The 25,937-nt window shown below is 40.2% G+C and overlaps 1 protein-coding gene across 1 annotated transcript; it reads left to right on the plus strand.

The window, feature by feature from the left end:
• The first annotated feature begins 2,901 nt into the window (after positions 1 to 2,901).
• Positions 2,902 to 24,309, plus strand: LOC130923202 (leucine-rich glioma-inactivated protein 1-like). The gene is made up of 8 exons (XM_057848724.1): positions 2,902 to 3,471; positions 3,536 to 3,607; positions 3,695 to 3,766; positions 3,840 to 3,911; positions 9,798 to 9,869; positions 10,116 to 10,285; positions 14,207 to 14,371; positions 21,227 to 24,309. The coding sequence occupies exons 1-8, from the start codon at positions 3,302 to 3,304 to the stop codon at positions 22,042 to 22,044; spliced, it is 1,611 nt and encodes a 536-aa protein (XP_057704707.1). The 5' UTR covers positions 2,902 to 3,301; the 3' UTR covers positions 22,045 to 24,309.
• The last annotated feature ends 1,628 nt before the right edge of the window (positions 24,310 to 25,937 follow it).

Consider the following 25,937-nt stretch of genomic DNA (forward strand, 5'->3'; position numbering starts at 1 on the left):
GCCGACGTCAGAGTGCGCCCGAAACCAAGCAGAGTATAGCTCTCTTTCGGGAGCACACAAAGACGGCCGAGAGGGGTGGAAGTCTCTACACAATCAAGAACCGCGGACGAGAGCGCGTGGGTGCCCGAGCACGGGCACTCACCGGCCAGCGACCATGGTGTGCGACAGGCCGCCAGTCGTCGGCCAAGGGAGGCGGCCACTCCCGCCTTCTAGGTGGGCAGTAGGGGTTTGACAAAATGGTGATATATCGTGATACTTTGTATCCCAAAAGGTTATTGATATGCTCCTGCAACAATCGAGATATCATTTTGAAAAGGTGTCAATGTCTTAAAAAAAAAAATAAAAAAAAAAATTTTTTTTTAAACAAGTTGCTACCAAAATCTTCCACCATAATAGTGTCTCAGTTAACTCTAAGGCTGCCTTGACGGGGCTCGACAACCAATTCATTTAGAAACCAGAGCATTCACAGTCATTCTGTCAGATTTTCAGGGCATTTATAGGTCACTTGCTGTTCATTTTAGGGCATTTCCAGGTCATTTCCTGTTGAGTTTGAGTCACTACCTATTCATTTGGGTGATTCCCAGGTCACTTCCTGTTCTGTAACACAAAATGAACAGGAAACGACCCATAAAATACCCCAAAATCAACAGGAAGTAACTGAAAATCATCAAGTAAATGACCTTAAATGGCCCAAAATTACCACATTGCCTGGCATTGGCTGCTACCGACAGCCATAGACGTTCAATCCGTTTGAAGTGGGAGGGATGACAGTGAATGAACGAATGTTCATTCGCTGCCACCCTCCCAGTTCAAATGGATTGGACGTCTACTACTGATAAACTCATTCCAATTCACAGCAGAAGCTTGTTTTTCTGTTTATTAGTTGGTTTTAGAATCCTAGAATGATTTCCTGACCAATGTTTCGATAATCGTTGTATCACCGTATCGTCAGATCATCGTTGGAGTGAGCTTTGTATCGCAAACCGTATCATATCGTGAGGTACCAAGAGGTTCCCACTCCTAGTGGACAGGTAGCATTGTCACCCACAAAATGCAAGCCACCTCCTTATTAAAACGTGTGTCATGATCCCAGTATTTGACATAATATAAAACAATAACTTACTCACTTCCTCGTCCTTCCAATGGTCGCTCCATTGTCATATTTGTTTTGCCCATTCTTTGCGGTGAACAGGATCTTTTTAAAACCCAGATATGCTCATGCCACTCTCCATGGTGTAGCAACAAAAGCCTGCAGCTGGTGTGATGCGAAACAGAAATTAATCCACAAAATAAACTGGATCCGCAGTCCTTTTGTATAGAATAGTTAATTGTATAGTGAAGATAATGTCTCCCGTTAACGTCACATTGGCCTTCTTCCTCAATCCGAGACTGAGGCCGGAAGGCTCCCATTTTCGTAGCGCGGGATTAGAAAACAAATTGAATAAACATATCGATTACTTCTGCCCACAACAAAGTGGTCCATTTCATTCAGGAGCATAAAATACTGCGTGTAATATGAAATAAACATGCTTTTTTGTGTCACAGGCATTTTAACAATATCTACTTTATTCAGAAGGATTGACAGTGTGCCATTTTACATGAATCCATATGAAATGAAGAATTATCATTTAATATCAACTTTATATGTGGATGAATATTCTAACTAATATTAAACTAGATTGAATCAAAACAACATGTAGGAAATCCAAATGGTAAACAAACAATATCAATTTTATCTGTAAGTGCTGTGCCATTTTACACTGATCTCAAACATTATTGATATAAGTATGAAATAAAGAATTATCACTCAATAGCAAATGTACACTGCATGTGGATTGACGTTGTGCCTTATTCTTTTTGATATCGAATACCTGTATTGGCCTATAAGTATGAAATGGAGCATTATCATTCAATAACCACCTTATAAAGACATTCCTTTTTTTTTTTTTTTTTTTAACTAATATTAAAAATGATCGATATCTGTATCTATTCATCAATATGAAATAAAGCGTCATCGACAGGGGTGCACATATTTTTTTTGCCCAGGTTCTCAGAGGAGGACCCGGAGATGTGACTTGGTCCTCATTGAGCTTGAGAGCCGACCCGCCTGATGCGATAAAATTATGACAAGCTTTACTTAGAGCCAATTAACTTTAAATAATTATATTAACAATTAATGCTTGATTAACATCAACTGGGCACAACAAAATTGCCATTACTTTGAAGTGAAATGTATAGAAATAAACATAAAAGCACCAATTCAAAATAAAGGGCATTATGCGGCTCCCACATTAACTCCAAGCCTTTGTAAAAGTGGGATGGCCTCCTCATAAGACCTTATTGAACGTGCATGTTTAGCTTTGTAAAATGCGAGCAAAAACACGTTTGTCAGTGCATGGCGCTGTTTTCATTACCTTTATTCCGACACTTGTCCATAGGGCGAGTGGGGTCCTGTCTGACATCGATAGTTTGCTTAATTACCACATGCTCTCTGTTTTTTTCGTGCTTTTCAAAGTTTGGATGGCTGAAATTCTTTGACCCTACATAAAATCCGCTGCTCTTATCAGCAACATTGGGATTCTCACGGCACATTTTTTACCGCATTTCCGTGCGAGCATCATTTGCTTCTAGCCATTGTACCTCCTGCAGCCACTTTTCAGTAAAAGTCCTTTTTTTCGGTAGCTCCGGTGACGTCTCTGTCGTCTGTCTGTCTTTTGACGGGGGTGGGGGAACACGGAAATAATTACTCAGTGGGGCCTGCCTCTTCGACATTTTGAGAAGTTATTTTCTCGTGTCCACCGCAAAGCCATCGGTACGCAAAAGCGTATGGAAGCCGTTGAGGGCCAGCGCGTTTGTCTACGTCCAGTACGCATGCGCACATGCGCACCACTTATGTGCATCCCTGGTCATCGAACTATATCAACCACAACCATACGTGGACTGAAGGTGCGCAGCCTGAAATCGATTATTATCAATATGTATCAAGCCTTCAATAAGAAAAGAAGTTAACGACCCGAGCCTGTATCGATCCACCCACACCAGTGGAAATGACAAGACGCATTTTCTCCAGCTGATTCACCGCAGATCTCACACCTCCTCCTCCTCTTCATCCTCCTCCTCTTCCTCCCCCTAGCTCAGTACAAGGCGTGGTTTTCTCTCGGATGGAGATGCGAGCTCCGTCTGCTCTCGCCGGGATCCCCCGTCCGCTTCTGCGCAGGCACGTTTGATCCTCTGTTTTCCTCCCTCCGTCCTCGCCGCGAAGGAGCGTCCGTCTCGTCCGGAGAGAAGGAGGAGGAGCAGGATGGCATCCCTGTGGCTGCTGGCGCTCGCGGTAGCGTGCGCGGGGCCGACCGACGGCAGGCGGCTCAAGCAGCCGCGCTGCCCCTCGTCCTGCACGTGCACCAAAGACAACGCGCTGTGCGAAAGCGCCGCTCTCATCCCTAGAGCTTTCCCGCCCGACGTTATCTCGCTGTGAGGCTGCCGAACGATGGCTCCTAACCCTCCTCCGTCTGTCCTCATTGCGGTTTTTCTTCAGGTCTTTCGTCAAGTCGGAATTTACCGAGATCCCCAAGGAGAGCTTCATCCACACGCCCGCCCTGCACCTCCTGTAAGTCCTCCCCGCCACTGACGGCAACGGACGTCCGATCCGTTGCTATCAAAGCTTGGTTAACCGGATTCAAATACCACTTTGCAGCTTGTTTACGGCCAATAACTTGGAGTCTTTGGACGAGGACGCCTTCCTCGGCCTTCCCCATCTGGAGTATCTGTGAGTGAGCACGCATCCCAGTCGAGAAAGCCGACGCTTTTCTCACCGGCGCTCGTTGATGTTTTCCTCCGAGGTTCATCGAAAACAACCAAATCCATTCCTTATCACCCTACGCGTTCCGAGGGCTGAAAACCTTGACGCATCTGTGAGTACCACATCATTACTTTGAAGTATTTTCCGTATCGTGTCGAAACTCGTGCAAAGCGGTCGGACGGGAAATTCATAAGTGAGCCGCGTTGGATGGAAATCGGCGGCCTTTTTCTGTCATGATAGTCATTTATTTCAGTGATGAATAATTGAGGTCCATTTCAGATGAGTCTTTTTTTAAACGCGATTTTAATGAATAGTTGGGCGAGGAAGTCTATTTTAGATGAGTCATTTACTGTATTTTGATCCCCGCCACTCGGTGAAAACTACAGAAGGCTAAAGCATCGGATTCCGTACGTATGTTTATATTCAAGATATGTAACTCCAGAGTGAAGAAAGACATTCTTCTAAAACTTGCAGGATATGTTTGTAAGGAAGATGAAACACAAGCGGTCATTAAACTTTGGGGTAGTGAGGTCAAAGGTCACAGGGCCAAATTGAATTTGTGAGTTTGCATTCAAAATCACACGATAACGAAAAAGGGATCGTTATCAAACTTGCTTGTAATATGATTATGAAATATTGGGGGTCAAAGGTCAATTTTAGGTCTTCTCTCATGGAGTGCTATTTCAGATGAGTATTTTTTTCCGTAGGGCCGAGATCCAAAAGTGGTGTTTGCCATGTGGCAAAATGGATTTTGCCATGTGGTGTATTTTTGCCATGTGGCAAAATTGATTTTTCCATGTGGCATTTTTTTTTGCCATGTTGCAAAATGTATTTTTTACATGTGACTTTTTTTTTGGTATGTGGCAAAATGGATTTTGGTTTGTGGCTTTTTTTTTTTTTTTTTTGGGATAGAAAATCACAGCCACAGCCTGTTTTTCTGCCATTTAATATGAATGGAAAATTTGGACGTGCATAGCCATCAATGGCATAGCCTGACTTGGTTGTCAGTTGATTGTCAATGCGCTGTAATGCTAAGTGTATGGTCAAAAATCACAGCCACACCTTTTTTCTGCTGTTTAATATGAATGGAAAATTTTGACGTACATAGCAACATTAACAACAGTGTTGTTAATAACGGCGTTAGAATATAACGGCGTTACTAACGGCGTTATTTTTTTCAGTAATGAGTAATCTAATTAATTACTTTTCTCATCTTGGCAACGCCATTACCGTTACTGAGGCGGGAAAGGCGTGCGTTACTAAGTTGGTTGAATAAAAAAAAGTCTGAGAGAGACGGACTCACGGAGACGAGAGAGCAGAGCAGGAGTGGGGAAGACGCCGTTGCAACCGCGATGATAGGTGGCTCCAATAATACCTGACTGTAGCCATAGCCGACAAACTACGCCCACATGACACGGTAGATATCATATTATAAAACTAGATGCAAATGACAGACACAGCTGCATTGGCAACATGTTTTAAGGACTACATGCGTTAGTAAACAGCCGCCATCTTAAAGCAGTAGAGATGTAGAGACCCTTCCTAGTGAACCTAAGTAACTTTTTTTAAAAATCTAAAATGCTCCTAAATCGGCAAAATCTTAACTTAAATCTATCTTTAAATGATGAAACAGTTTTAAAACTTACACGTTTAAAGTAGACAGAAGGGAACTAATGCAATAACGGGAGAAATTTTAACAACTTTAACGGTTGATTCACAACTTTAAATGACTTCCACACATAGCAAAGGTTACTATCTAGTTATCGCAATACCCTTGTGTCTAGTTAATTGGAGGGTAAAGAATTGGGCTAGGGCCAATTGTCCTCCAAACCCTTTAAACTTCACATTGCGTGACCTGTTTTTTTTTTTTAGGTTTTTTTTGAGAAAAAAAAAAAAAATTATCACTAGTTACTTTGCCAAGTAACTAATTAGTCTTACATTCAGGTAACTGAGTTACTAACGCAATTACTTTTTGGGAGAAGTAATTTGTAACTGTAATTAATTACTTTTTTAAAGTAAAATGAACAACACTGGCTGTCAATGGCATGGACGCGCATGGCCTGATAAACTGCCATACACCCCCCAAAAAATGCCACACACCAAAAAAAAAAAAAAAAAAGAATGCCACATGGCAAAATCAATTTGCCACATACCAAAAAGCGCCACATGTCAAAATCAATTTTGCCACATGGCAAAGAAAAAATGCCACATGGCAAAATCCATTTTGCCACGTGTAAAAAAAAATTCCACATGGCAAAATCCATTTTGCCACATGGCAAATACCAATTTTCATTCTCGCTGTCACTCATTTAAAAAAAAAAAAAAACTACTTTTTTTGTAACCCTAACAGTGGAGGTCATCAGTGAATGATCGTAACCGTAAATATGATCTTCTTTTATAATGATTTGTAATCACTTTTTACAAACAGAAGACCTGTAAATATTATGTTTTTGTTTTGTTTTGTATGTATTCAAAAATATGTTTAGATGAAAATTCGAATTCTATTTTAAATTAATTTCCATTTTTATTTATTTTAAAAAACACCAATGAATGAAAAACCCCCAGTAGATATTGTATGATTTCTTGTGCTACACTGTAAAAAATTGCTGTAAATTTACGGCCAATTTTGAACACTAAAATACCGTTTTTGTGTTAAACAGTTTATTACTGTAGTTAGCAATGCACTGTGGGTAGTTAGCAATGCATTGTGGGTTACCAACATTAAAGCAACAAGACAAATGCTGTAAATGGTATGTTAATGTTTCAATTACATGACACTACCGTATTTTTGGAAACTGAGTTTTGACTGGAAATTTGTAGAATGGTCAGAAATCTGACATCTTTTACATTGTGGCTATATAGACTATGTTTTTTGCCAATTTAAATTAAAATAACTAGACACCACAAATAATTTGCCATCAAATCCTGGAGGACCTATTTAGCCATAATTTGGATGTTGGAGACTCTTCAGAGGATGACTTTAGATGACATTTGCTGCTCTTCAGTGCTTGTTCTTCAACTTATATTGGGATTTATGTGTACCAATTTATAAACGGTGAGTTAATTAAGTCTTACTCATATTACCTAAATTATTTTATATTAAAGTTCTGAGGATTGCTGGATAGCGATGTATAATATTGATGTTAATTCCTCTGGAGTGCCAGTAGAGGGCAGTTTTCTATTGTTTTGCAAAAGATGCAGCTAAGTGAATTTTTTGGGGGAAATAAATAAAAGGTGTTTGCTGTTGAGCGGTTAAAAAGGCAAAATCCGAGGGTCTCGTATGTATCCAACTGTGGAGTTACAATACGATAAAATTTATTTTTAATTATTTCTCTATTTATATTATCATTAATAAATTTATTATGTTTATGTTTTGATTGTTAGTAGTTTTAAATTTTGATGTTGCAAATGTTAGCTGAATGCATTAGCGTTAGCTGTAGCGGATGATGTATGGGAGTTGAGCCTCAGACTACAACACAATCACATCGACGCAAACACCAGACTGGATGTTTTGTTGGCCTATAGGCTATATTATTATATTATTTGGCGTCTCCTCCATTCTATTCTACTCATATGTTATATGTTTCTTGTTGTATCCCCACTCTGATCTAAACTGGCCCTTCTCCAAAAATTGTAGTATTCCATCACCCTGAAGGCTGATTTATGCTTCTGCGTAGCGGTGACGGCGGACCTACGCCATTAACGCAGACCCGATTATGACCCTACGCCATAGCCTGACGTGCACCTCTAAAAAGTCCTGACAACACATCACGTCAACGCGCTTGACGTGAACGTCGAAGGACTGTGATTGGTCTGCTCAGAACATTGTTTCCGGTTCAGCACAACAACAACACCATTTTCACACATTCGCAAACGACTTCTGTGTCGCCTACGCTTCAACATTTGTATTGACAACATTTGTTGTTTAATATTAATCAGCTGCAGCTGCAAATGCACACGTTCCATCTCCATTGCCATTGCTGTCAATGACCGGTGGAAAATTAAAGGAATTCGACAAGAGTCCCCCAAAACCATACAAAGACAAAGCCCCACCAATCTAGTGGTATGGCGGTGAATTACGGTGGAAACGTCACTGGCTGCGACAAACTTTGTCCCCAAATGCCCCTTTACATTTGGAGTAAATTAGACAGGTGGTTTTTGCTTCAATTTTTTTTTTTTTTTTTTTTTTACAAACTCTTACTTCTTCATATTGAAGAACCCATGCGAGGAATGGGAGTATTATGGACAATGATTTTTCATGCATTGTAAAGTGAAATCCTGATAAAGATCAACAAAAAAAGCATTGAGCAGACGACCAGGGCGTGAACTGGAAAATCACCGGCATGCAAGCACTATGGAAACGATGCACAGCTGGAAGAGATTGGCCAATCAACCCATGAGCAACCCAGAGCTATAAAAGCAGGAAAGGAAGATGGCAGCCCGATTAGGCTATTGACACTTGCGGTCCTGTGCAGCTGGAGACGTTGGCAAAAGATAACCAGAGAGGCAGCCGGTAAGCAGCAGAATTAAAAGATAAAATGTGCCAGCAGCGGCCATTAGCACATGGCTTGATTCACCGGTAGTATATTGTTTAGGGGTAATTTGGGATTTGTCCTTGACCGATCACCACTTCTGACCCAGCCTGTCCTGCTTGACCCGACTTCACCAACTCTCCAGCCCGATCAACCTCCTCAGCCTGTCCTGCTTGACCAGACTATGCCAGCACTCCACTGAGCTCAACCTGTCCTGCTTGACCCGATTTCGCCATATCTCCAGCCTGCTCAGCCTGACCTACACGACCCGACTACACCATCTCTCTAGTTCCTGTCCGTTTTCACTGCCTGCCAACACGATGAAATAAAACCTGTTCTTTCGCTCCTGACATCAGCATTTTTTTCTGTACTAGACGGAAATATATGCATTCATAGACTGTAAAGTCATTTTCCCAAATACCGCTAAAACACAGCATATCGTTAAAAACGCAGCATACTGCAGCTCCTCAGTTGCCTGCTCTTTACTGTGAATTCTGATAATACAGGACTATACAGTGTTTCCTGGATTAGACTACTACTGTTAAATATTTTTACATTACCAAAACTGTAAAATAAGTCTGGTAATGGCAATCCAGCTGACGGACTTTTACTGTATTTTCTATAAATACAGGAATCAACCGTTTTTCTGGATTACGTACTATTACTGTGAAACATTTTTACATTACCAAGACTGTAAAATAACAGTCTGGTAATGGCAATCTTGCTCACAGACTTTTACTGTATTTTCTATAAATACAGGAATTAACAGTTTTTCTGGATTACGGACTATTACTGTGAAACATTTTTACATTACCAAGACTGTAAAATAACAGTATATAAATGGCAACCCTGTTGCCAGCTCTTTACCGTTATTTTACACTGAAATTTTTTACAGTGTAGGAAATACTACGGCAAGTGATGGAGCATATTTTGGACACAAATCCATCCCAAATAGTCACTCCAAAATCTTCAATGGCACGTGTCACACCCAGAATGAGCTAGCTCAATAACTGTAGCCTGTCTATTCTTTCTTTTGTTGATGTAAGAGCGTTCTTTCAGTCTGTCAACATGAGCAGCACTAGACACCATGGTCAACTCTGGTTATGAGTGGGCGGGTTCACCCAGATGCCCGCCCACTTTTGGCTGGAAATGGTCAAAAGAGCTAGCCAAACTTCTTTTCTACATGTAAAATGACATGAGTGCAGTCATTTTCATTTTTTAACATTCTCAACATTTCTTATTACCTTTAAACATGATTTATATACTGTATATACTGTACTGTAAAGCGTTAACCAATTTAATTTACCATATGTCTAAATTTAGGCAAGGAAAGCGAAAAAAAAAAAAAAAACTGCATTGTTTTGAGATGTTCTGTTGTGCAATATGCTCATTTCTAATGAGAAAGAAAGAAAAAAAAGAATGAAAAAGGGGCTGTTAAACGACATGCCGTTTGTGTATTCCAACAGGAGTCTGGCTTACAATAATCTCGAGAGTCTCCCCAGAGATTTGTTCAAGGGTTTGGAAGCCTTGACCAAAGTGTAAGTATAACTTCATTTAAACATTTTGTTGCTTTTTTCTTTAACACTTGCATAATGCGTTACATAATGGGCCAAACTATGCAAACGTGAACAATGAGATCGTTGTGTGTTTAACGACCTCTATATTTAGCCTATGACATCACGGCGCTGGCTCGTACGTTTGGCACCGAAGAATTTGGACTAGTGTATAAACCCGGACGGGGAAAAAGCAAAAATGGTCAATTGTAACAGAACGTTTTTTTCTAGAGACCTGCGAGGAAACCGCTTCACGTGCGACTGCAAGCTAAAGTGGTTGGTGGAATGGATCTACAGCACAAACGCCACTGTGGATCAGATTAACTGCAAAGGCCCATCCACTATGCAGGACAAGAGGATCAACGACCTGGCGCCGCAGTCCTTCGACTGCATCACCACAGGTGCCGTTACGCCGTAAAATCGTCCAAATCACAAAAATGCAGTTTTTTGAAAAATCCATCTTTTTATTTAAAGCTATCACGACATTCTGGGCAAACACGTACCTGCGCATGTCCCCGTTTGACCAAGCCTCCGCCTAGTCTCCGCTTGGCTAAAATACTTTTTTAACCCGCTTAAGACTTGATACTAACACTCAAAAATCACGTTTGCTTTTTATGTTTCTGGTGCTGATCATTTGATGTGCGACAAGCACGCACGCCGTGCACCAGCTCGACACAATTACGCTTAGGCCAGAGGTAGCTGTCGCCAGTAAAAAAGATCATGCCATACAGCAGCTTTAATTGAAATACAGTGATCCCTAGCAACTTCACGGCTCAAATTTTGTGCCCTCAGTGCATGGCAGATTAAAAAAAAAATACAATATGTATACATGTGCCGGTTATCCGTTTGAAAACGTCAACCGTCAACATTATTACCATCAGAACAAAAATAATTATTTTCCACAAAAAGCACGTGCGTATGACTCGTATCATTTTTTACATTATACACACACTCTCTTTCTCAACATAGACATTGGCCAGAGAGAAAAAAAAAACACGTTTTACCACTGCTAGACACACTAACCATGCTGGAGTTAACTATCATAGCTGGTGAGAAATGTTCATGACAATAACCCTTAATTTTGCATAAATGTGAACTCATATTGGAGGTATTGCCTCCTCAGCAGCCACCCTCCGCAAACATGTTTTACATGTCGGTTGGCCCTCCTCCTATAAGCCGCGACCGTCTATAACTTTTCTGATGGTGAAGTATTCCCATACCGGCTATTTCGTTTTCTTCGATAGGGGAAAAAAGTTGAGGAGTTTCACCTCCACCAGCCATCGTGTAGCACAGCTGACGCACTGTCACTGAGCAACAACCGGTGGGGGAGATTTGAGCCTTGCAGCTGCAAGCAAGGGATTTCTCCAGCATTTTTGGGGCATAAAATATAGTGGTAAAACTTTACAATAAGGGTCCCTTAATAAACATTAGCTAATGCATTTTTAGACAATAATTAATGCTTAAGTAACATTATAATAATTAATATAATTGCTTATCTAACATTTATTAATAAATGAATGAACATGAGTTAAAGCATTAGTTAATGCATTAGTTAATGGATAACCAGACAGTAACAAATGGTTTAGTAAAATTAAAAATATATGTAGGCCTATACTGTATAGGGTTAGGGTTTGTTAACTTAAGCATTTATAATTTCTTAGTTAAGGGACACATGTACTACATTTTACAATAAGGGTCCAAAAAGCATTCAGTAATGGTTAATAAAGGTTGGGGGGGTTTAAGCATTTATAATTTCTCTGTTAAGGGACGCATGTGCTACACTTTACAATAAGGGTTCAAAAAGCACTCAGTAATAGCCCAAATATAAGACTGTGTTTTTTGATTTGAAATAAGGCTGAAAAAGAGGAGGGCCGTCTTATATTCGCGGTCTAGACAGGATACCCATTCAAGACACTAGATGGTGCCAGATATCATTGAAGCTGTGTTCTGTCATGAGAGATCTCAGATACTCTCCCCATTCACGACGCTAGATGGTGCCAGATATCATTGAAGCAATGTTCTGTCATGACAGATCTCAGCTACTTGGCATTATTTCATTGCAATGTTTTTCCTTATTCAGATTTGTTTCAAGACTACAGTTACAGTTAGACTTCACGTTAATGGTTAATGCAGTTATTGCAATTTTGTTGTTTTATCACAATAGATCGGTTTATATGAATTTCAAAAACCAGAAGCCATTCATTTACGAATGTGATTGCGCTTTAGTTTACATATTTAAATGTTCAGATATTAAAATTTGAATGAGGCAAAATATCATGCTTTTTCTCTCAAATATATTGTTATAATCATTTGTTTCGGATGTAATGTAATTATTTTCTTAATAAAAATTAATTTGGTGTTCAAAAAGTCTTTTTTTTTAAACTTGAGTCTTGAAAACAAGGAGGTCGTTTTATAATCAGGGCAGTCTTATATTCGGGCCAATACGGTAATACTTTTGAGGTACGTTCACGTAAAATAATACCATACTTCAGGTTAGGTTAGCAGCACCCAAGGACTCACAGAGATATGTTTCATTTTAAAATAACATAATCACTTACTAGTACCAGTATATATTAATAACTATTTATTAATGCACAAATGTATATGTGAATTAATGTTAAGTAATTTATTATATATATAATATATTATAACCTAACCTTAAGTATGGTATTATTTCACATGAACGTACCTCATAAGTATTACTTAACATTCATTAACCATTACTGGTACATTACTGGTACTGTTACTTGTGTACATCATCCCCTTCATTGCTTGTTTCAGTTCCTCCCTTCAGGCAGGAGATTCAGAGTCCCTTGTTTTAAGTTAAATAGGACCTTCTTACCCAGTGCAATTTGGTTTCTAAATCTGACCGATTCTTGCACCTAGATGCAAAACTGTCTATAGCATTAGATGCAAAACTGTCTATAGCATTTTAAATTTGTAGTCTGTGTTGTTTTATTGTATGTGTACGAATTGTTGTGTTATCTGTTATCTGCATGCTTATCTGCTGTAAGACAAGTTTCCCCTTCTTAGGGGACAATAAACTTAAACTGAACTGAATGTTTTTTGGACCCTCATTGTAAAGTGTAGCACATGTCCCTTAACTAAGAAATTATAAATGCATAAGTTAACAAACCCTAACCCTATTTTTTTTTAATTTTACCAAACTATTAGTTACTGTCTGGTTATACATTAACTAATGTTAATTAATACATTACTAAATGTTAAATAAGGGATTATATGAATTATTGTAATGTTACTTAAACATTAGTTATTGTCTTAAAATGCATTAACTAATGCATTAACTTAATGCATTAACTCATGTTAATTAATATATTAATAAATGTTAGATAAGGGATTAAATGAATTATTTTCATGTTACCTACACATGAGTTATTGTCTAAAAATGCTTTAACTAATGTTAATTAAGGAACCCTTATTGTAAAGTGTTACCAAAATAACTAATACCTTAACCTTTATTCGGAATATATTGTTTTTATTATCTATTTTATTTTATATTATTATTTTAATTTAACATTATACTTATGTTACAGTTTGCTTATATGTTTTGAAAAATCAAAATCCTGTTTAATTGATTTTTTTAAAAAACCCAGATACCTCAAAGTAACACATTTTGGAGCTTTAATTGCAATATCGTGATACCGTGATATTTTGGCTTAAGTTTATCATACCGTCACAATATCATACCGGCACATGCCTAGTATGTAAAAGCATATTTAACAAAAAAACAAAAGTAGGCAGGGAGAGCCCGCAAAACTCAAAATCCACTTAAATAATATTTATTATACATTGGAATTATTATTTTATTTACATGTTTCAAACTTTAATGTTGTAATGATAACATTTGCATTTATAGGGTTTTATATACACTTATTGATATTATTTATACAGCCCAAAAAAATTTTAAATGGGTGGGTGACACTACTTTACCGTTTTTCACTTAATGCAGTCGGTTCTGGTCCCCGTTAACAGCGATAATTGAGAGATCACTGTGCTGTCCAAAAAATAACTTTCTCCATTTGAAAAAAAAAAAAATTATTCATCTTCTGGACTGCTTATCCTTATAAGGTTCGCGCGGGTGATGGAGCCTATCCCAACTTTTTACGGGCAGGAGGCGGGCGGTCTGAACACCCTGTAATGGTTGCCAAACCATGGCAGTTATTGCTTGAATGAATTTCCTCTATTTTTCTTGATTCTTTTGATTTATTTCAACAGCCTCGGGTCATCGGAGAACATGACAACTTGCATTTCACTCATCCTAGGGCCCTTCTGCTTCATTGTTTGTTTTTGTTCTCCTTCAGAGTTTGCTTCATACCAGTCCTTGAAATTCGAATCCATTTCCGTGGAGGCCTTTACTTTCGGTGAAGACCAGTACGTGGTCTTTGCTCAGCCCTTCATCGGCAAGTGTAGCTTCATGGAGTGGGATCACGTGGAAACGGTCTTCCGGAACTTTGATGATATTGACAGTGAGTACCGAGAAAACTGACTGCCGCCCTTTCTGTGAAACTTTCATTTCAAAGTGGAAGTCACGTCATCCGATTAAAAAAGGCCACATGCATAAACATGCATTGTAGCGAGATGATGTCAACCCTGTTTACACGGATCGGGATCGTCAGGAGACAAATCAATCCCTAATGTGCCTGCCACGTGGAACATCTGGTTCTGGAAATGTTGTCGTTTCAGTCAGATGTTTGTCAAGCAGCTGTTGCCGTATACTAAGACACTGCCGTGACCGGAAGACTGAAGGTCGCGCTGTATGATATGACCATACAAACAATGACATTTTACATGTATGCCATAAATACACCTGCTACATTGACAAGACTCGATATGCCGTAGCGGTAGCACCGATAGGCCTTGAGATGTCCCTTTAGCAAATTGGCTCCCCCTGCCGACCGTGAGTAAGTAATGCATGCGAGACAGTTGAAAATAGCAACGCATATACAATTCCTTCCAAAATCAATATTAACACGGATAATGATATATATATATATGGTGGAAACCACTCAGGTGACTTGAAGTTCCGCTCTGAGACCCCCAATTTGACCAAATTTTAAAATTGTCTTATATGCATGTGTGATACATCATTGAAAAGCTTAAAATCTCTATTTTCTAGGGGAAGAAATTTTTTGAACAGGAGGGCATTTTAAAAAAAAATTTTTTTTTTCAAACAGCAAAATCCTAACTGGAAGCGAAAGCACGCGAAAGCAGAATTAAAGACGCCATGGTTTTAACAACATAATATCCTGTACATACCTTGTTTCGATCCAAAAACTCCATGTAGCATGTATCATCGAGTGTCAAGACACAGATGTGAATGGCCACAGCCGGATTTTGGGGGGATTTTATGGGTGAAACATGGTAATATAACAAGGGTCGCGATGAAGAAATCGCAGACATCAAGGAGTGGTCGAGATGTTCTTTTTCATATATTTACTCTTTTAAATGTTTTTTTTTTCCTTCCAATTTTTCTTTGTTTGGATCGATTATTTATCATCCAACATATCGGGAAAAATGCGACAGTAACAAAAAAAAAATACAATTAAGCGATAGTTATGAGGTAGTTATCCGTGGCTTTTTTACAGACGCCATTTTTTTCATTGTGACATAATTTGTTTAAAGTTAAAGTTTAAAATATGCGAGTGAATAATTTTTTTTAAGTTTTTTTTTTTTTTTTTTAACGAAATATTAGACATTAAGTAATGATTCTAAGCCAAAAATGACGGACATTTTGAATAATAAATAAAATTAATTACCTTTTTCCTACCGACTGGAAAAGCAGTTTCTGCTCTTCCACTCCTCTTTAAAAGAAACTCCTGTATTTTAAGCCAAAACAACTGTTGTGTTTGATAGAAAAATATGTCTATATGCTGCCATAGCAGATTCATGGCGCATTAAGCCCCCCAAATTTTTTTAATTTGTCCGTTTTACCCTGGAAACCCCGTTTACAGTCGTCGCGCAACCGCTTTTGTTTCAACCCAGCCATAAAACGAAGGTAATTAATTATATTTATCATTCAAAATGTCTGTCATTTTTAGCTTAGAATCATTAGTTGATGTGTATATGTACCTAATAACTATCGCTTAATTGTATTTTTTTTTGTTACTGTCGCATTTTCTCTGTTAGATGATAAATAATGGATCCAAACAAAGAAAATTTGAAAAAATACGTTTGAAAGGGTAAATATATGAAAAAGAACATCTCGACCACTCCTTGATGTCTTCGATTTCTGCATTGCAACCGTTGTTATATTACCATGTTTCACCCAAAAAAAAGAAACAAAAATCCAGCTGTGGCCATTCACAGCTGTGTCTTGACACTCAGTCATACATGCTACATGGAGTTTAGGATCGAAACAAGGTAAGTACGCGATAATATCTCGTTAAAGTCATGAGTCTGTAATTCTGCTCTCGCGTGCTCTCACTTCCAGATAGGGTTTTGCTGTTTAATTTTTTTTTATTTTTTTAAATGCCTTCCTGTTCAAAATTTTAATTCCCCCAGAAAATAGAGATTTGAAGCTTTCCAATGATGTTTCACACATGCATATAGGACAATTTTGAGTTTGGCCAAATTGGGGGTCTCAGAGCGGAACTTCAAGTCACCTGAGTGTTTTCCGCCATATATGTACAGTGTATATATATTTTATTTTTTTAACCCTTACAGAACAGTCAGTTAACTCACTGGCTGCCATGGGCGGTGCTAGACGTCCGAACTGTTTGTCTGGGAGGGGCGAATGAACGCTCACTAGCCACAAGGAGATCATTTGATATCTTCACATTTGAGCAAAAAATAAAAAAAGATGCTACTGGGCCGCTTCTGTTTACACCGGATAGTTTTGCGGAGGTTGGAGCACTACTTGAAAAGTTCAACATTTGTGGATGGTTAGTTTAATAATAAAGTGAGGGGGGCAGAGAAGCTGTCATAATTGTTGTATCATTTAAAAATGTACTATACGTTGCCATCATGATATAAAATGGCCTACACGGTGATGGATTTTTTTCCCATATCACACGGCCACAAATTCAAAATTAGTGATGTACAGATCACATATTTTTTGCACCCGAGTCAGACTCATCTGATTTTTAAAATCTGCCAATATCGAGTCCCGATCAGGTACCGAAAAAAAAAAACAATTTAAAAAAAAAAAGAAAAAAAGCTCCTAATATGTTACAGTACTGTCGTCTTTACAATACTGCTTTTTCCTAGAGGGTTGCGGAGTATAACTCGTATTAATTTTGGCATCTTTTGCCAATGCCATTATATTTCTGGATTATTTTGTTATTTTTAGCCCTTAAAAAGTAAAAAAAAATGTATATATATAACAGAGGTTGCGCTAGACATTTTCGTTGTCTGTCATTTTGACTGACAGGCTCATAAAAATCCGGTCATAATCTATTTTTACCAGTCACTGAAAATTTTAAAATGATAATGATGACATATTCAATAGTATTTAGTTTTCATTCATTTTTAATTTTGTAACGCTTGCTTGGCGGCGAAAAATTAGACACTGAAGTTGTATTTTTTTCCCTCTTTTTACTCTGCTTACCGCCAACAACACCAACAAAACAACTCCACTCCCAAAGAAAAAGAGGCAACCATATAGACTCCAATCACCAACGTCACACAATGATCTTAATTGTGGTTGTCAGCCCAAAATCTTCTAAATATATATTAAATGCATCTTACCAGATATAAAATGACTACTACATAGTCTGTGGTGATCGTTTGGTGCCCCGACTTCTTGTCGAATTACAGCATTCCATCTCGCTCTCCTCTTCGGTAATTCCAGCTCCAATAGCATATATTTAAAAATGCTACCGTTCACAAGTTCGTAGTTGGATCACGGCGATCTCGGCGAACCACCGTCTGTCACAATTCCTGCCTCTCTCGGCCTCTCCCGGGAGTCGAGCTGTCATCCTCATTGTGGAACGCAAACTATATATGTTCGATATATGTCCATCAACGTACAAGTCAAGTTGTCTTCTCTTTTATAACAGCATTTCCCAGCTGTAAACAAACGAATAAAAACTTGTAACACTTGGATATATGCGGTGCATTCAAACACGATTAGCAACAGGCGGCTAGCAGCAGTAGCAGAAGCTAGTTGTTGTAAAAATGATTAAACTTCGTAATTACAATCATCATCGTAATATCAATAGCAAAGGCAACAAGTCGTTTCATGCGCCAGATTTTAGGTTTCGTATTTTTAGAGCACATTACCTTCCATAACAGCGGGGGTATGACTGCAGGAGCTGTCAGTTTTGTCCATCTCCTTATGACGAGTACGAGCACCCATGGTTTGGAAATCGACATGGTACGAAGCATGGAGGCCTTGGCTTGGTTCTCCACCCGCCTACATCAAAATAACATTCCCGGGATCTTGTATAAAGACCTTCCAACTTCGATTCCACCGCCATTGACTTCAATGGTAAACAGGCGGAAACGGAAGGGGAAGGAAGACACAAGGAAGTAAACCGGTACCTCGAAAACTTGTCTATACACAGGCGGCAATCTAGTCCACCAATTGGATCACGCGCTGGCACACCGGGTGCACCAATAAGAACCTCGCGTTGATGTGTCAATCACGGTGCCGCCGCCAGACCCCGGTTACACTACAATATTCTGACAGAATAGCCAACAACGTCATGCATTAAGAGAGACAATAGCTAATTAATGTGCCACCCTGTGGTCTGGGGTGTGAATTGCAACCTGTCAAAATGACTGACGGACTTCAGTTTTTTCCGTCACCGTTTTAAAAAACCGGTCAACGACGGAAAATTTCCGGTTAACGCGACCCCTGATATATAAATTAGGCTTGACTGATAAGGCAAAACATTGATTGCACTGGTGTGTCTAACTTTTTTCTTAAGGTGCACCAGCACAAAATGTAGGCACACCCACATCTTTCATTGCATCACCTTTACTGCCATACTTTTAATCATTCTCCATAACATTCATATAGTTCAAATGAGTGAGTCCACTCAAATTCACTCATGCTTTGACGCTCGCGGTATCGAAAACAGCCTCTAGACACCAAAGATTGAGAAAACAATGATTAACACATTTGTGCCTTTGATCGTAGAGGTACAGAGCCTTCATTCACCAGAACAAAGCTAAGTAGCAAACCTCAGCTGGCTGCTGACTAAGAAAAGCAGAAGGAATGAGAGTGACAGATAAATAACTACAGTGGTACCGCTACATACGAATATAATTCATTCCAGGACCTGGTTTGTAAGTCGAAATGGTTGCAAGTCGAGCAGGATTTTCCCATTAGAATACATTATAATTTGATCAAGTCGTTCCACAGCCCAAAAACTTACGCTACATCCTTAATAAATGCTGCAGGTACAATTAGAAATAGAAATTACACATAACAAAACAAAAAATTATGAATACAAATCATAATAATAATTATTTTAATGATTCGATAGAAGGACTTGGTGTAACAATCCCCTGGACTATGCATGGCAGGGGTGTCCTCCCCCCTGAGCCAAGCTTGCACCTGACCGCATACCTGGATGGACTAGGAGCTGCTGCTTTAAGGCTCTGCTCAGCCACTGAGACACATCATCAGTTGTATCCTCAGATCACGGGGCGTTTCGGCCACTTATCACAAGACGCCCTCAGCTGAGGCTGGCCCACCACAGGTTGATCACTCCTGGGTGTGTGTCTCAGGGCTAAGCATTTGCCCTAGCGGCCCAGATGGTGTCGCTCCTCTTCAGCCACAGCCAAGGGCTTGCCCTCTCGGCGGTGTTGGCCAGCTCTTTAATGGCCTGTCTGTGGACCTGTCCCCTGACTCCAATTTCCCTAAGGAGCTTTGCTGTTGAGCTGGCCACAAAACCCCTACACCCCACCTCCAGTGGGCGCACCCTCGCCTTCCAGCCTCTGTCCTCTGCTGCAGCCGCTAGGTCGGAGTACCGCAGCTTTTTGCGTTCATACGCTTCTTCGACCGCATCCTCCCAAGGAACTGTTAGCTCAATTATGTAGGCGAGCTTGGCTGTATTGGACCATAGGACGAGGTCTGGGCGTAGGGTAGTCGTTGCGATCTCCGGGGGAAAGATGAGCCTCCGATCTAGGTCGACCTGCATCTGCCAGTCCCTGGCTGCCTTCAGGGGGCCCAGGTCAGGGTGTGCGGGCCTTGACCTCTGCTTTTCCCCCTCCCGAATAAACGATGGTGGGTGTTGGTAAGCGTGCTGGTTCATTGGTTGGGCATTGATGGAAACTCTCTTGCGCTCAAGTTTATCAGCTAGACATCTGAGGACCTGGTTGTGTCTCCATGTATATCTGCCTTGAGTGAGGCTAGTTTTGCAGCCCACCATGATGTGCTTGAGTGTTGCTGGGGTCGCACACAGGGGGCATGCTGGGTCCTTTCCAAACCACTGCTGTAGGTTTACGGGAGATGGTAGCACATCATATGTTGCTCGAATAATGAAACTCAGCCTGTTGGATTCCATGCCCCAGAGTTCACTCCATGAGAGCTTCCTCTTCTCGACTCCCTCCCACCTCGTCCAGCGGCCCTGTTTGGCTTGTGTTACCGCTTTGGACAGTCTGGTTGCTTCTTCCTGTCGGCGCACCTCCGCTACAACCATGGTTCGTCGATCAGTTGCTGATGCCTTTGGGTTTGAATGTGACGATCTTGTTTTGCATGCAGCGTAACGTGTGATTGACAACAGACTGAGAGAGGTGCGTTAGAGGAGGAAGCTTTTACTTTCTCTTTTCATGTTCTGTTGTTGTTAGCGTCAGCTACGGCGGACAGTCGCCGTGTTGTGTTGCACAAGTTCTGAAATAAATGATTAAAAACTAGACAAAGCTGGCGACTTCCTTGCCGATGTTACAATAATATGAGACGTCCTTGAGATTTTAGACATTTTCTGGGCGTATTGTCAAGCCAGTTCACTGACGTGCACACCATGTTCATATTTTTCTATCATTTGTTTCTTAATTTAAATGGTAGGTGTCACCTTTTTTCACCACCTGCACTAACCTTCTACGGACCCTCTCCCAAGAAAATCCGCCGTGCGTCCGTCTTGCTGGAAAACAATGAAATTGTGACGCTGTTGTAAATTGTCGTATTTTGAGCATATCGTCACGTCGAGACAAATGACAAGTCGAATTTTACGTCGGATGTCGAAAGGATCGTATGTCGAAGCGATCATATGCTAAGGCAGCGATGCATATTTTTAAAATTGAAAACCCGATCCCGATCCCCTGAAAAATGGAGCGATCGGCCTGATTTCCGATTACGTGGTAGGATTGGGACATCTTTACTCTACATACAATCGGATGGAGCAAAGGAAAAATGCGGTCTTCTCTCCATGCAGGCACTTCAACGGTGATCTGCAAACCCCTGGTGATCGACGAGCAGCTCTTCGTCATCGTGGCTCAGCTTTTCGGCGGCTCGCACATCTACAAGCGCGACACCTCGGCCGACAAGTTCATCAAGTTGCAAGGCATCGACGTCCTGAAGATCCGTAAGCCAAACGACGTGGAGACCTTCCTGATTGACGGCGAGTCCTTCTTCGCCATCGCTGACAGCTCCAAAGCCGGCACCACCACCGTCTACAAGTGGAACGGCAACGGCTTCTACTCGCACCAGTCGCTTCACCCCTGGTACCGCGACACTGACGTGGAATACCTGGAGATCTCCTCCAAGCCTCACCTCATCCTGTCCAGCAGCTCCCAGCGGCCAGTCATTTACCAGTGGAACAAAGGCAGTAAAGTCTTCGAGCGCCGCACCGACATCCCCGAGATGGAGGATGTGTATGCCGTGGAGCATTTCCGGGTGGGCTCTGAGCTCTTTCTCTGCCTGACGCGCTTCATCGGCGACTCCAAGGTCATGCGCTGGGACGGCGCCCTCTTTCGGGAACTGCAGACGGTGCCGTCGCGTGGGTCCATGGTCTTCCGGCCTTTCACCGTGGGCGACTGGCAGTACGCCGTCCTGGGCAGCGACTACTCCTTCACTCAGGTGTACCGCTGGGATGCCGAGAAGGGACAGTTGGTCCGCTTCCAGGAGCTCAACATCCAAGCTCCCCGGGCCTTCTGGCCCGTTTCCATCGACGACCGCCGCTTCCTGCTGGCCTCCAGTTTCAAAGGGAAGACGCAGATTTACGAGCATCTGGTCATCGACCTGAGCGACTGACCGAGTGCTCCCTTATTCTGGCGTGTACTAAGCTATCGGGACACGTTGGTCGGGAGGACTGTAAATGGCTGGTTAACATTTTGCAGTCGGTAACATGAAAATTGAGAAACATCAGGGGTGTCAAACTCATTTTGGTTGGCGGGCTTCAAGCGGGTCACTTTTATGGCAATTCAAAAATCTCACGTGGTATATTTTTGATTAAATAAGTGAACTCGTCGGCTGTCCTCGTGGGGGGGAACGTCAAAATAGATCGGACGTCGAGTGCCGTCAATGGCGCTGGAAGACGGGCGCTCGCAGCCGGTCCTTCAGGTGTAGGTGAATTGCACGTCAATCCTTCTAAATGGCAGGCAACGACTTCATTTTGCCTCACTTCTGTGTCGCTTTAAGATACCTCCAGTCAATTTTCCTGTTGATTTTGGGGTATTTTCGTGGTGACCTCCAGTTGATTTAGTGTCACTTCCTGTTTGTTTTGGATAACTTCCTAGTTAACTCATTGGCTGCCATTGACGGGGCTAAACATCCAATCCATTTTGACCGCGAGGGGGTAAATGCAGGGTGTAAACGCACCGGACACGAAAGCCAACCAAGTGCTGTAGAGATTACACAAATCAAAAATCCATGGCTTTACGGCGCCGATCTCAAAATAAAAGCATGTGATTTTTTTATGTACAAGATGAATGAGCTACAGTCAGGCAGAACAACCCAGCCAGGGGCTGGATCGGAGTATTTGACACCCCTGATCATGAGCCCTTAAACCTTTTGAAGACCGCCATTTGGATGTTTTTGGCAAGATTTTGAGGTTCATTGGCAAAAATAGCCTTTCAAAGAAATCAGAGCGTTTAATTCTGTCACAGTAATTTTTTTCAGGGCGATAAATTGTCCCAGAAAATAGCGAAGTTCCCAATTTGAGGAATTTTTATGTTCGTTGTCTTTTTCTATGACTTTTTTTAAAGCCAATTACGAACGGCTCGTCGGTGTTTGCTAGCTCCAAATATTCCATTTCACATTCGACTTTCTAAGCATACAGCCGTCGGATAACCTATTCTCGCGCATCAGTCGTCCACCAGTGATCATCAAAACTATTTCCGACCAGATAATTGGTATCGGCACCCTATACGGCTATTTTTGGTGTATCAGACAGTCTCCGACCTAGTTTTCACGTGTTTTCGGCATTGTCGTCGTTCTCGACCGCGTTATTTTTGGGATGACTTTTACCGGTCAAAAATGACGGATATCGGGCAAAAATAGCTTGAAAAAAATCGCAAGTCCAAAAAATATGAATTGGGACACCACTAATAGAAACGTCTGTACCAGCTACAGTAAGTAGTGGGATGATCAAAAGTATCCAAATTTGCTTGGATTTCTTCAAGTGCTAGAGATGAACTCGAGTGCGTCTTAGAAGAAGAACAAATTGTATTTTTCAACTCACTGGCTGGCAGTGACGGCAACAGATGTCGACCGTCGCAAAACTTCAGCATCTGATTGAGAATCAAAGCAATTTTCATGGCTTGAAATTGACTTGTTTCTTGCTCATTTTTTTAAATTCTAAATTGAAAAGGAGTTGAATGAACGATACAAATGTGAAATTCGGTCTATTATGAGCAAATACTTCCCAGTCACGCCACAAAATACTCCGGAAGGCCACCATTTTGACAAACCTTTTGAAGGTAAATGCGTCAAACCAAGTTTTTTTTTTCTGTATTTTTCAATTTCCCAACGTGTCCCGATACGTTCATCCCTCTGTTATTATATTTCACTAAAATCCCGTGTGGTCAGGCGGGCAGGGTGGACTCTTTGCATGCATCTCAAGCTAGAATGGGACTTCATGCATGACCGAGCCGAGCCATCGTCCACCGATCCGGAATGTGCATTATAACATTTTTCACCGTCAGCCGTAAACATTTGTACGCTTGTGTCTTTATCTGATGTAAAACTTTTCAGCCAGTCTGCCAAAAAAAATGGAATGTTTACATTTTTTCAGACTAAATTTATAAATAAAAATAGGATGCTTTTCTAACGGCATTTAGATTGATATTCAGAGACGCGCCTTTCTCTCCTTGTACATTTTAATCACGAATGTTTGTATTTTTAAACAATCAGGAGTACTCGACACTATTTTCACGACTTATGCCTGTCAAGGGAATATTGATTTTTTTTTTCTCAGTGATTACTGCAATGAGTGAGTTCTCGGAATTGTAGCACCGTCACGGTTAAATGATATCATCACTAACATTGTGCTATTTCAATAAAAGCTTCAATCACTGACTTTGGCTGCTTTGACCGCAAGAGACTATTTTGAAATGCCCCATAATTTCCAGGATGTGGCCCTAAATCAACAGAAAGTGAGTCGACCCGAACAACGTAAGTAACCCATTTCTCCCCAAATTCAACGAGAAGTGACCTATAACGTCATGTAATGCAATGCGAAATGCCGCGCGATTTACAGGAAGGGGCCCGAAATTCGCAAGATGAGACGTGAAATGCGTCAAAATTTACAGGATGCATTTACCCAAAAATCTTCAGCTCGAACATGACAGTAACAAAATCAACAAAAAGCGACATGTCATGACCTCAAAATCAACAGAGATCGGCTGTATTGATGGCGACTGTCGTCTAATGCATTTTTACTCATTCGCTGCCATTGACAGTGCTAGAACGTCCAATCTGTCTGGACTGGGAGGGCTTCGCTGCAGACTTCTGGTTAAATTGGATCAGACATCTTGCGCCGAGGAAAGCGGCAAATGACTTAAATGGGTGGGGCCAGATGTCATCGTTGCCATGTTTACTTGACTTGAAAACACTAAGAAAATATTGTGTACTAAACGGGTTGGTGGTGGAATCCATCTTTACAAAGGCCTAACAGTATGGAGCCCAAGCCATAATCGTTTGCTGCCACACCCCAAGATTTGACAAGAAACAGGGAGGGAGGACTGAGCCAAGCTGGACATAAATCTTGAAAGACGCAATCCTGAAGATGAGGGGCCTTGCTAACTCGCTATTGCTTCTTGTGGGATGAAGAATTGTTTACTCAATAAAATGTATTTTAAAAATTTCAGCATTTAATATAAATCCATTTTAAAAATGTGACCGTTTTGTATTCATAAAATGTCAATCAAATTTGAAAAAATGTTTTTTTTTAAAAATGAGAATAGTGATGGATTCCCCCATTTTTAAATAAAAAAGCCAACCATTTAAAAAAATTGAAGCATTATTTAAAAAAGAAAAAATGTATTTGTTTGTTCCCATTTTTTAAAGGAATCATAAAAGAACATTGTTATCATTAGGCTTAACAAATGGAAAAATGAGATAAATGACCAAAAAGTTGACATTTCTAATCAAAAAATGAAATAGAGCTGTTTTTTTGTTTTGTTTTTGCTGTCATTTTTTTATTTATTTAAAAAAATATTTGGTTGTATTTTTTTTCTTTGAATGAAATTGTTTAAGGAATTAAAATGAATGTCAATCAAATTTGAAAAATGATTTTAAAAAAATGAGAATAATGATGTATTCCCCCATTTTTTAATAAAAAAAAGCAAACCATTTTCAAAAATTGAAGCCTTATTTTAACAAAAAAAAAATGTATTTCACAGTTTGTTTCCATTTTTTTACAGTAATCATAAAACAACATCGCTATCATGAGGCTCAAAAATTGGAAAAAATGAGATAAATGACCAAAAAGTTGACATTTCTAATCAAAAAATGAAATAAGAGTGCTGTTTTTTTTTTGTTTTATCTGTTTTGTTTTCTTTCTTTTTAAATTTAAAAATATATTTAGTTGTTGTTGTTGTTGTTGTTTTTTTTTTTTTTTTTTTAATGAAATTGTTTAAGGAATTAAAATGAAATACAGTGGTACCTCTACGGAAATTAATTGGTTCTGGAAGTAGTTTTGGAAC

Source organism: Corythoichthys intestinalis, chromosome 10 (genome assembly GCF_030265065.1).
Source record: "Corythoichthys intestinalis isolate RoL2023-P3 chromosome 10, ASM3026506v1, whole genome shotgun sequence".
Classification (NCBI taxonomy): domain Eukaryota; kingdom Metazoa; phylum Chordata; class Actinopteri; order Syngnathiformes; family Syngnathidae; genus Corythoichthys; species Corythoichthys intestinalis.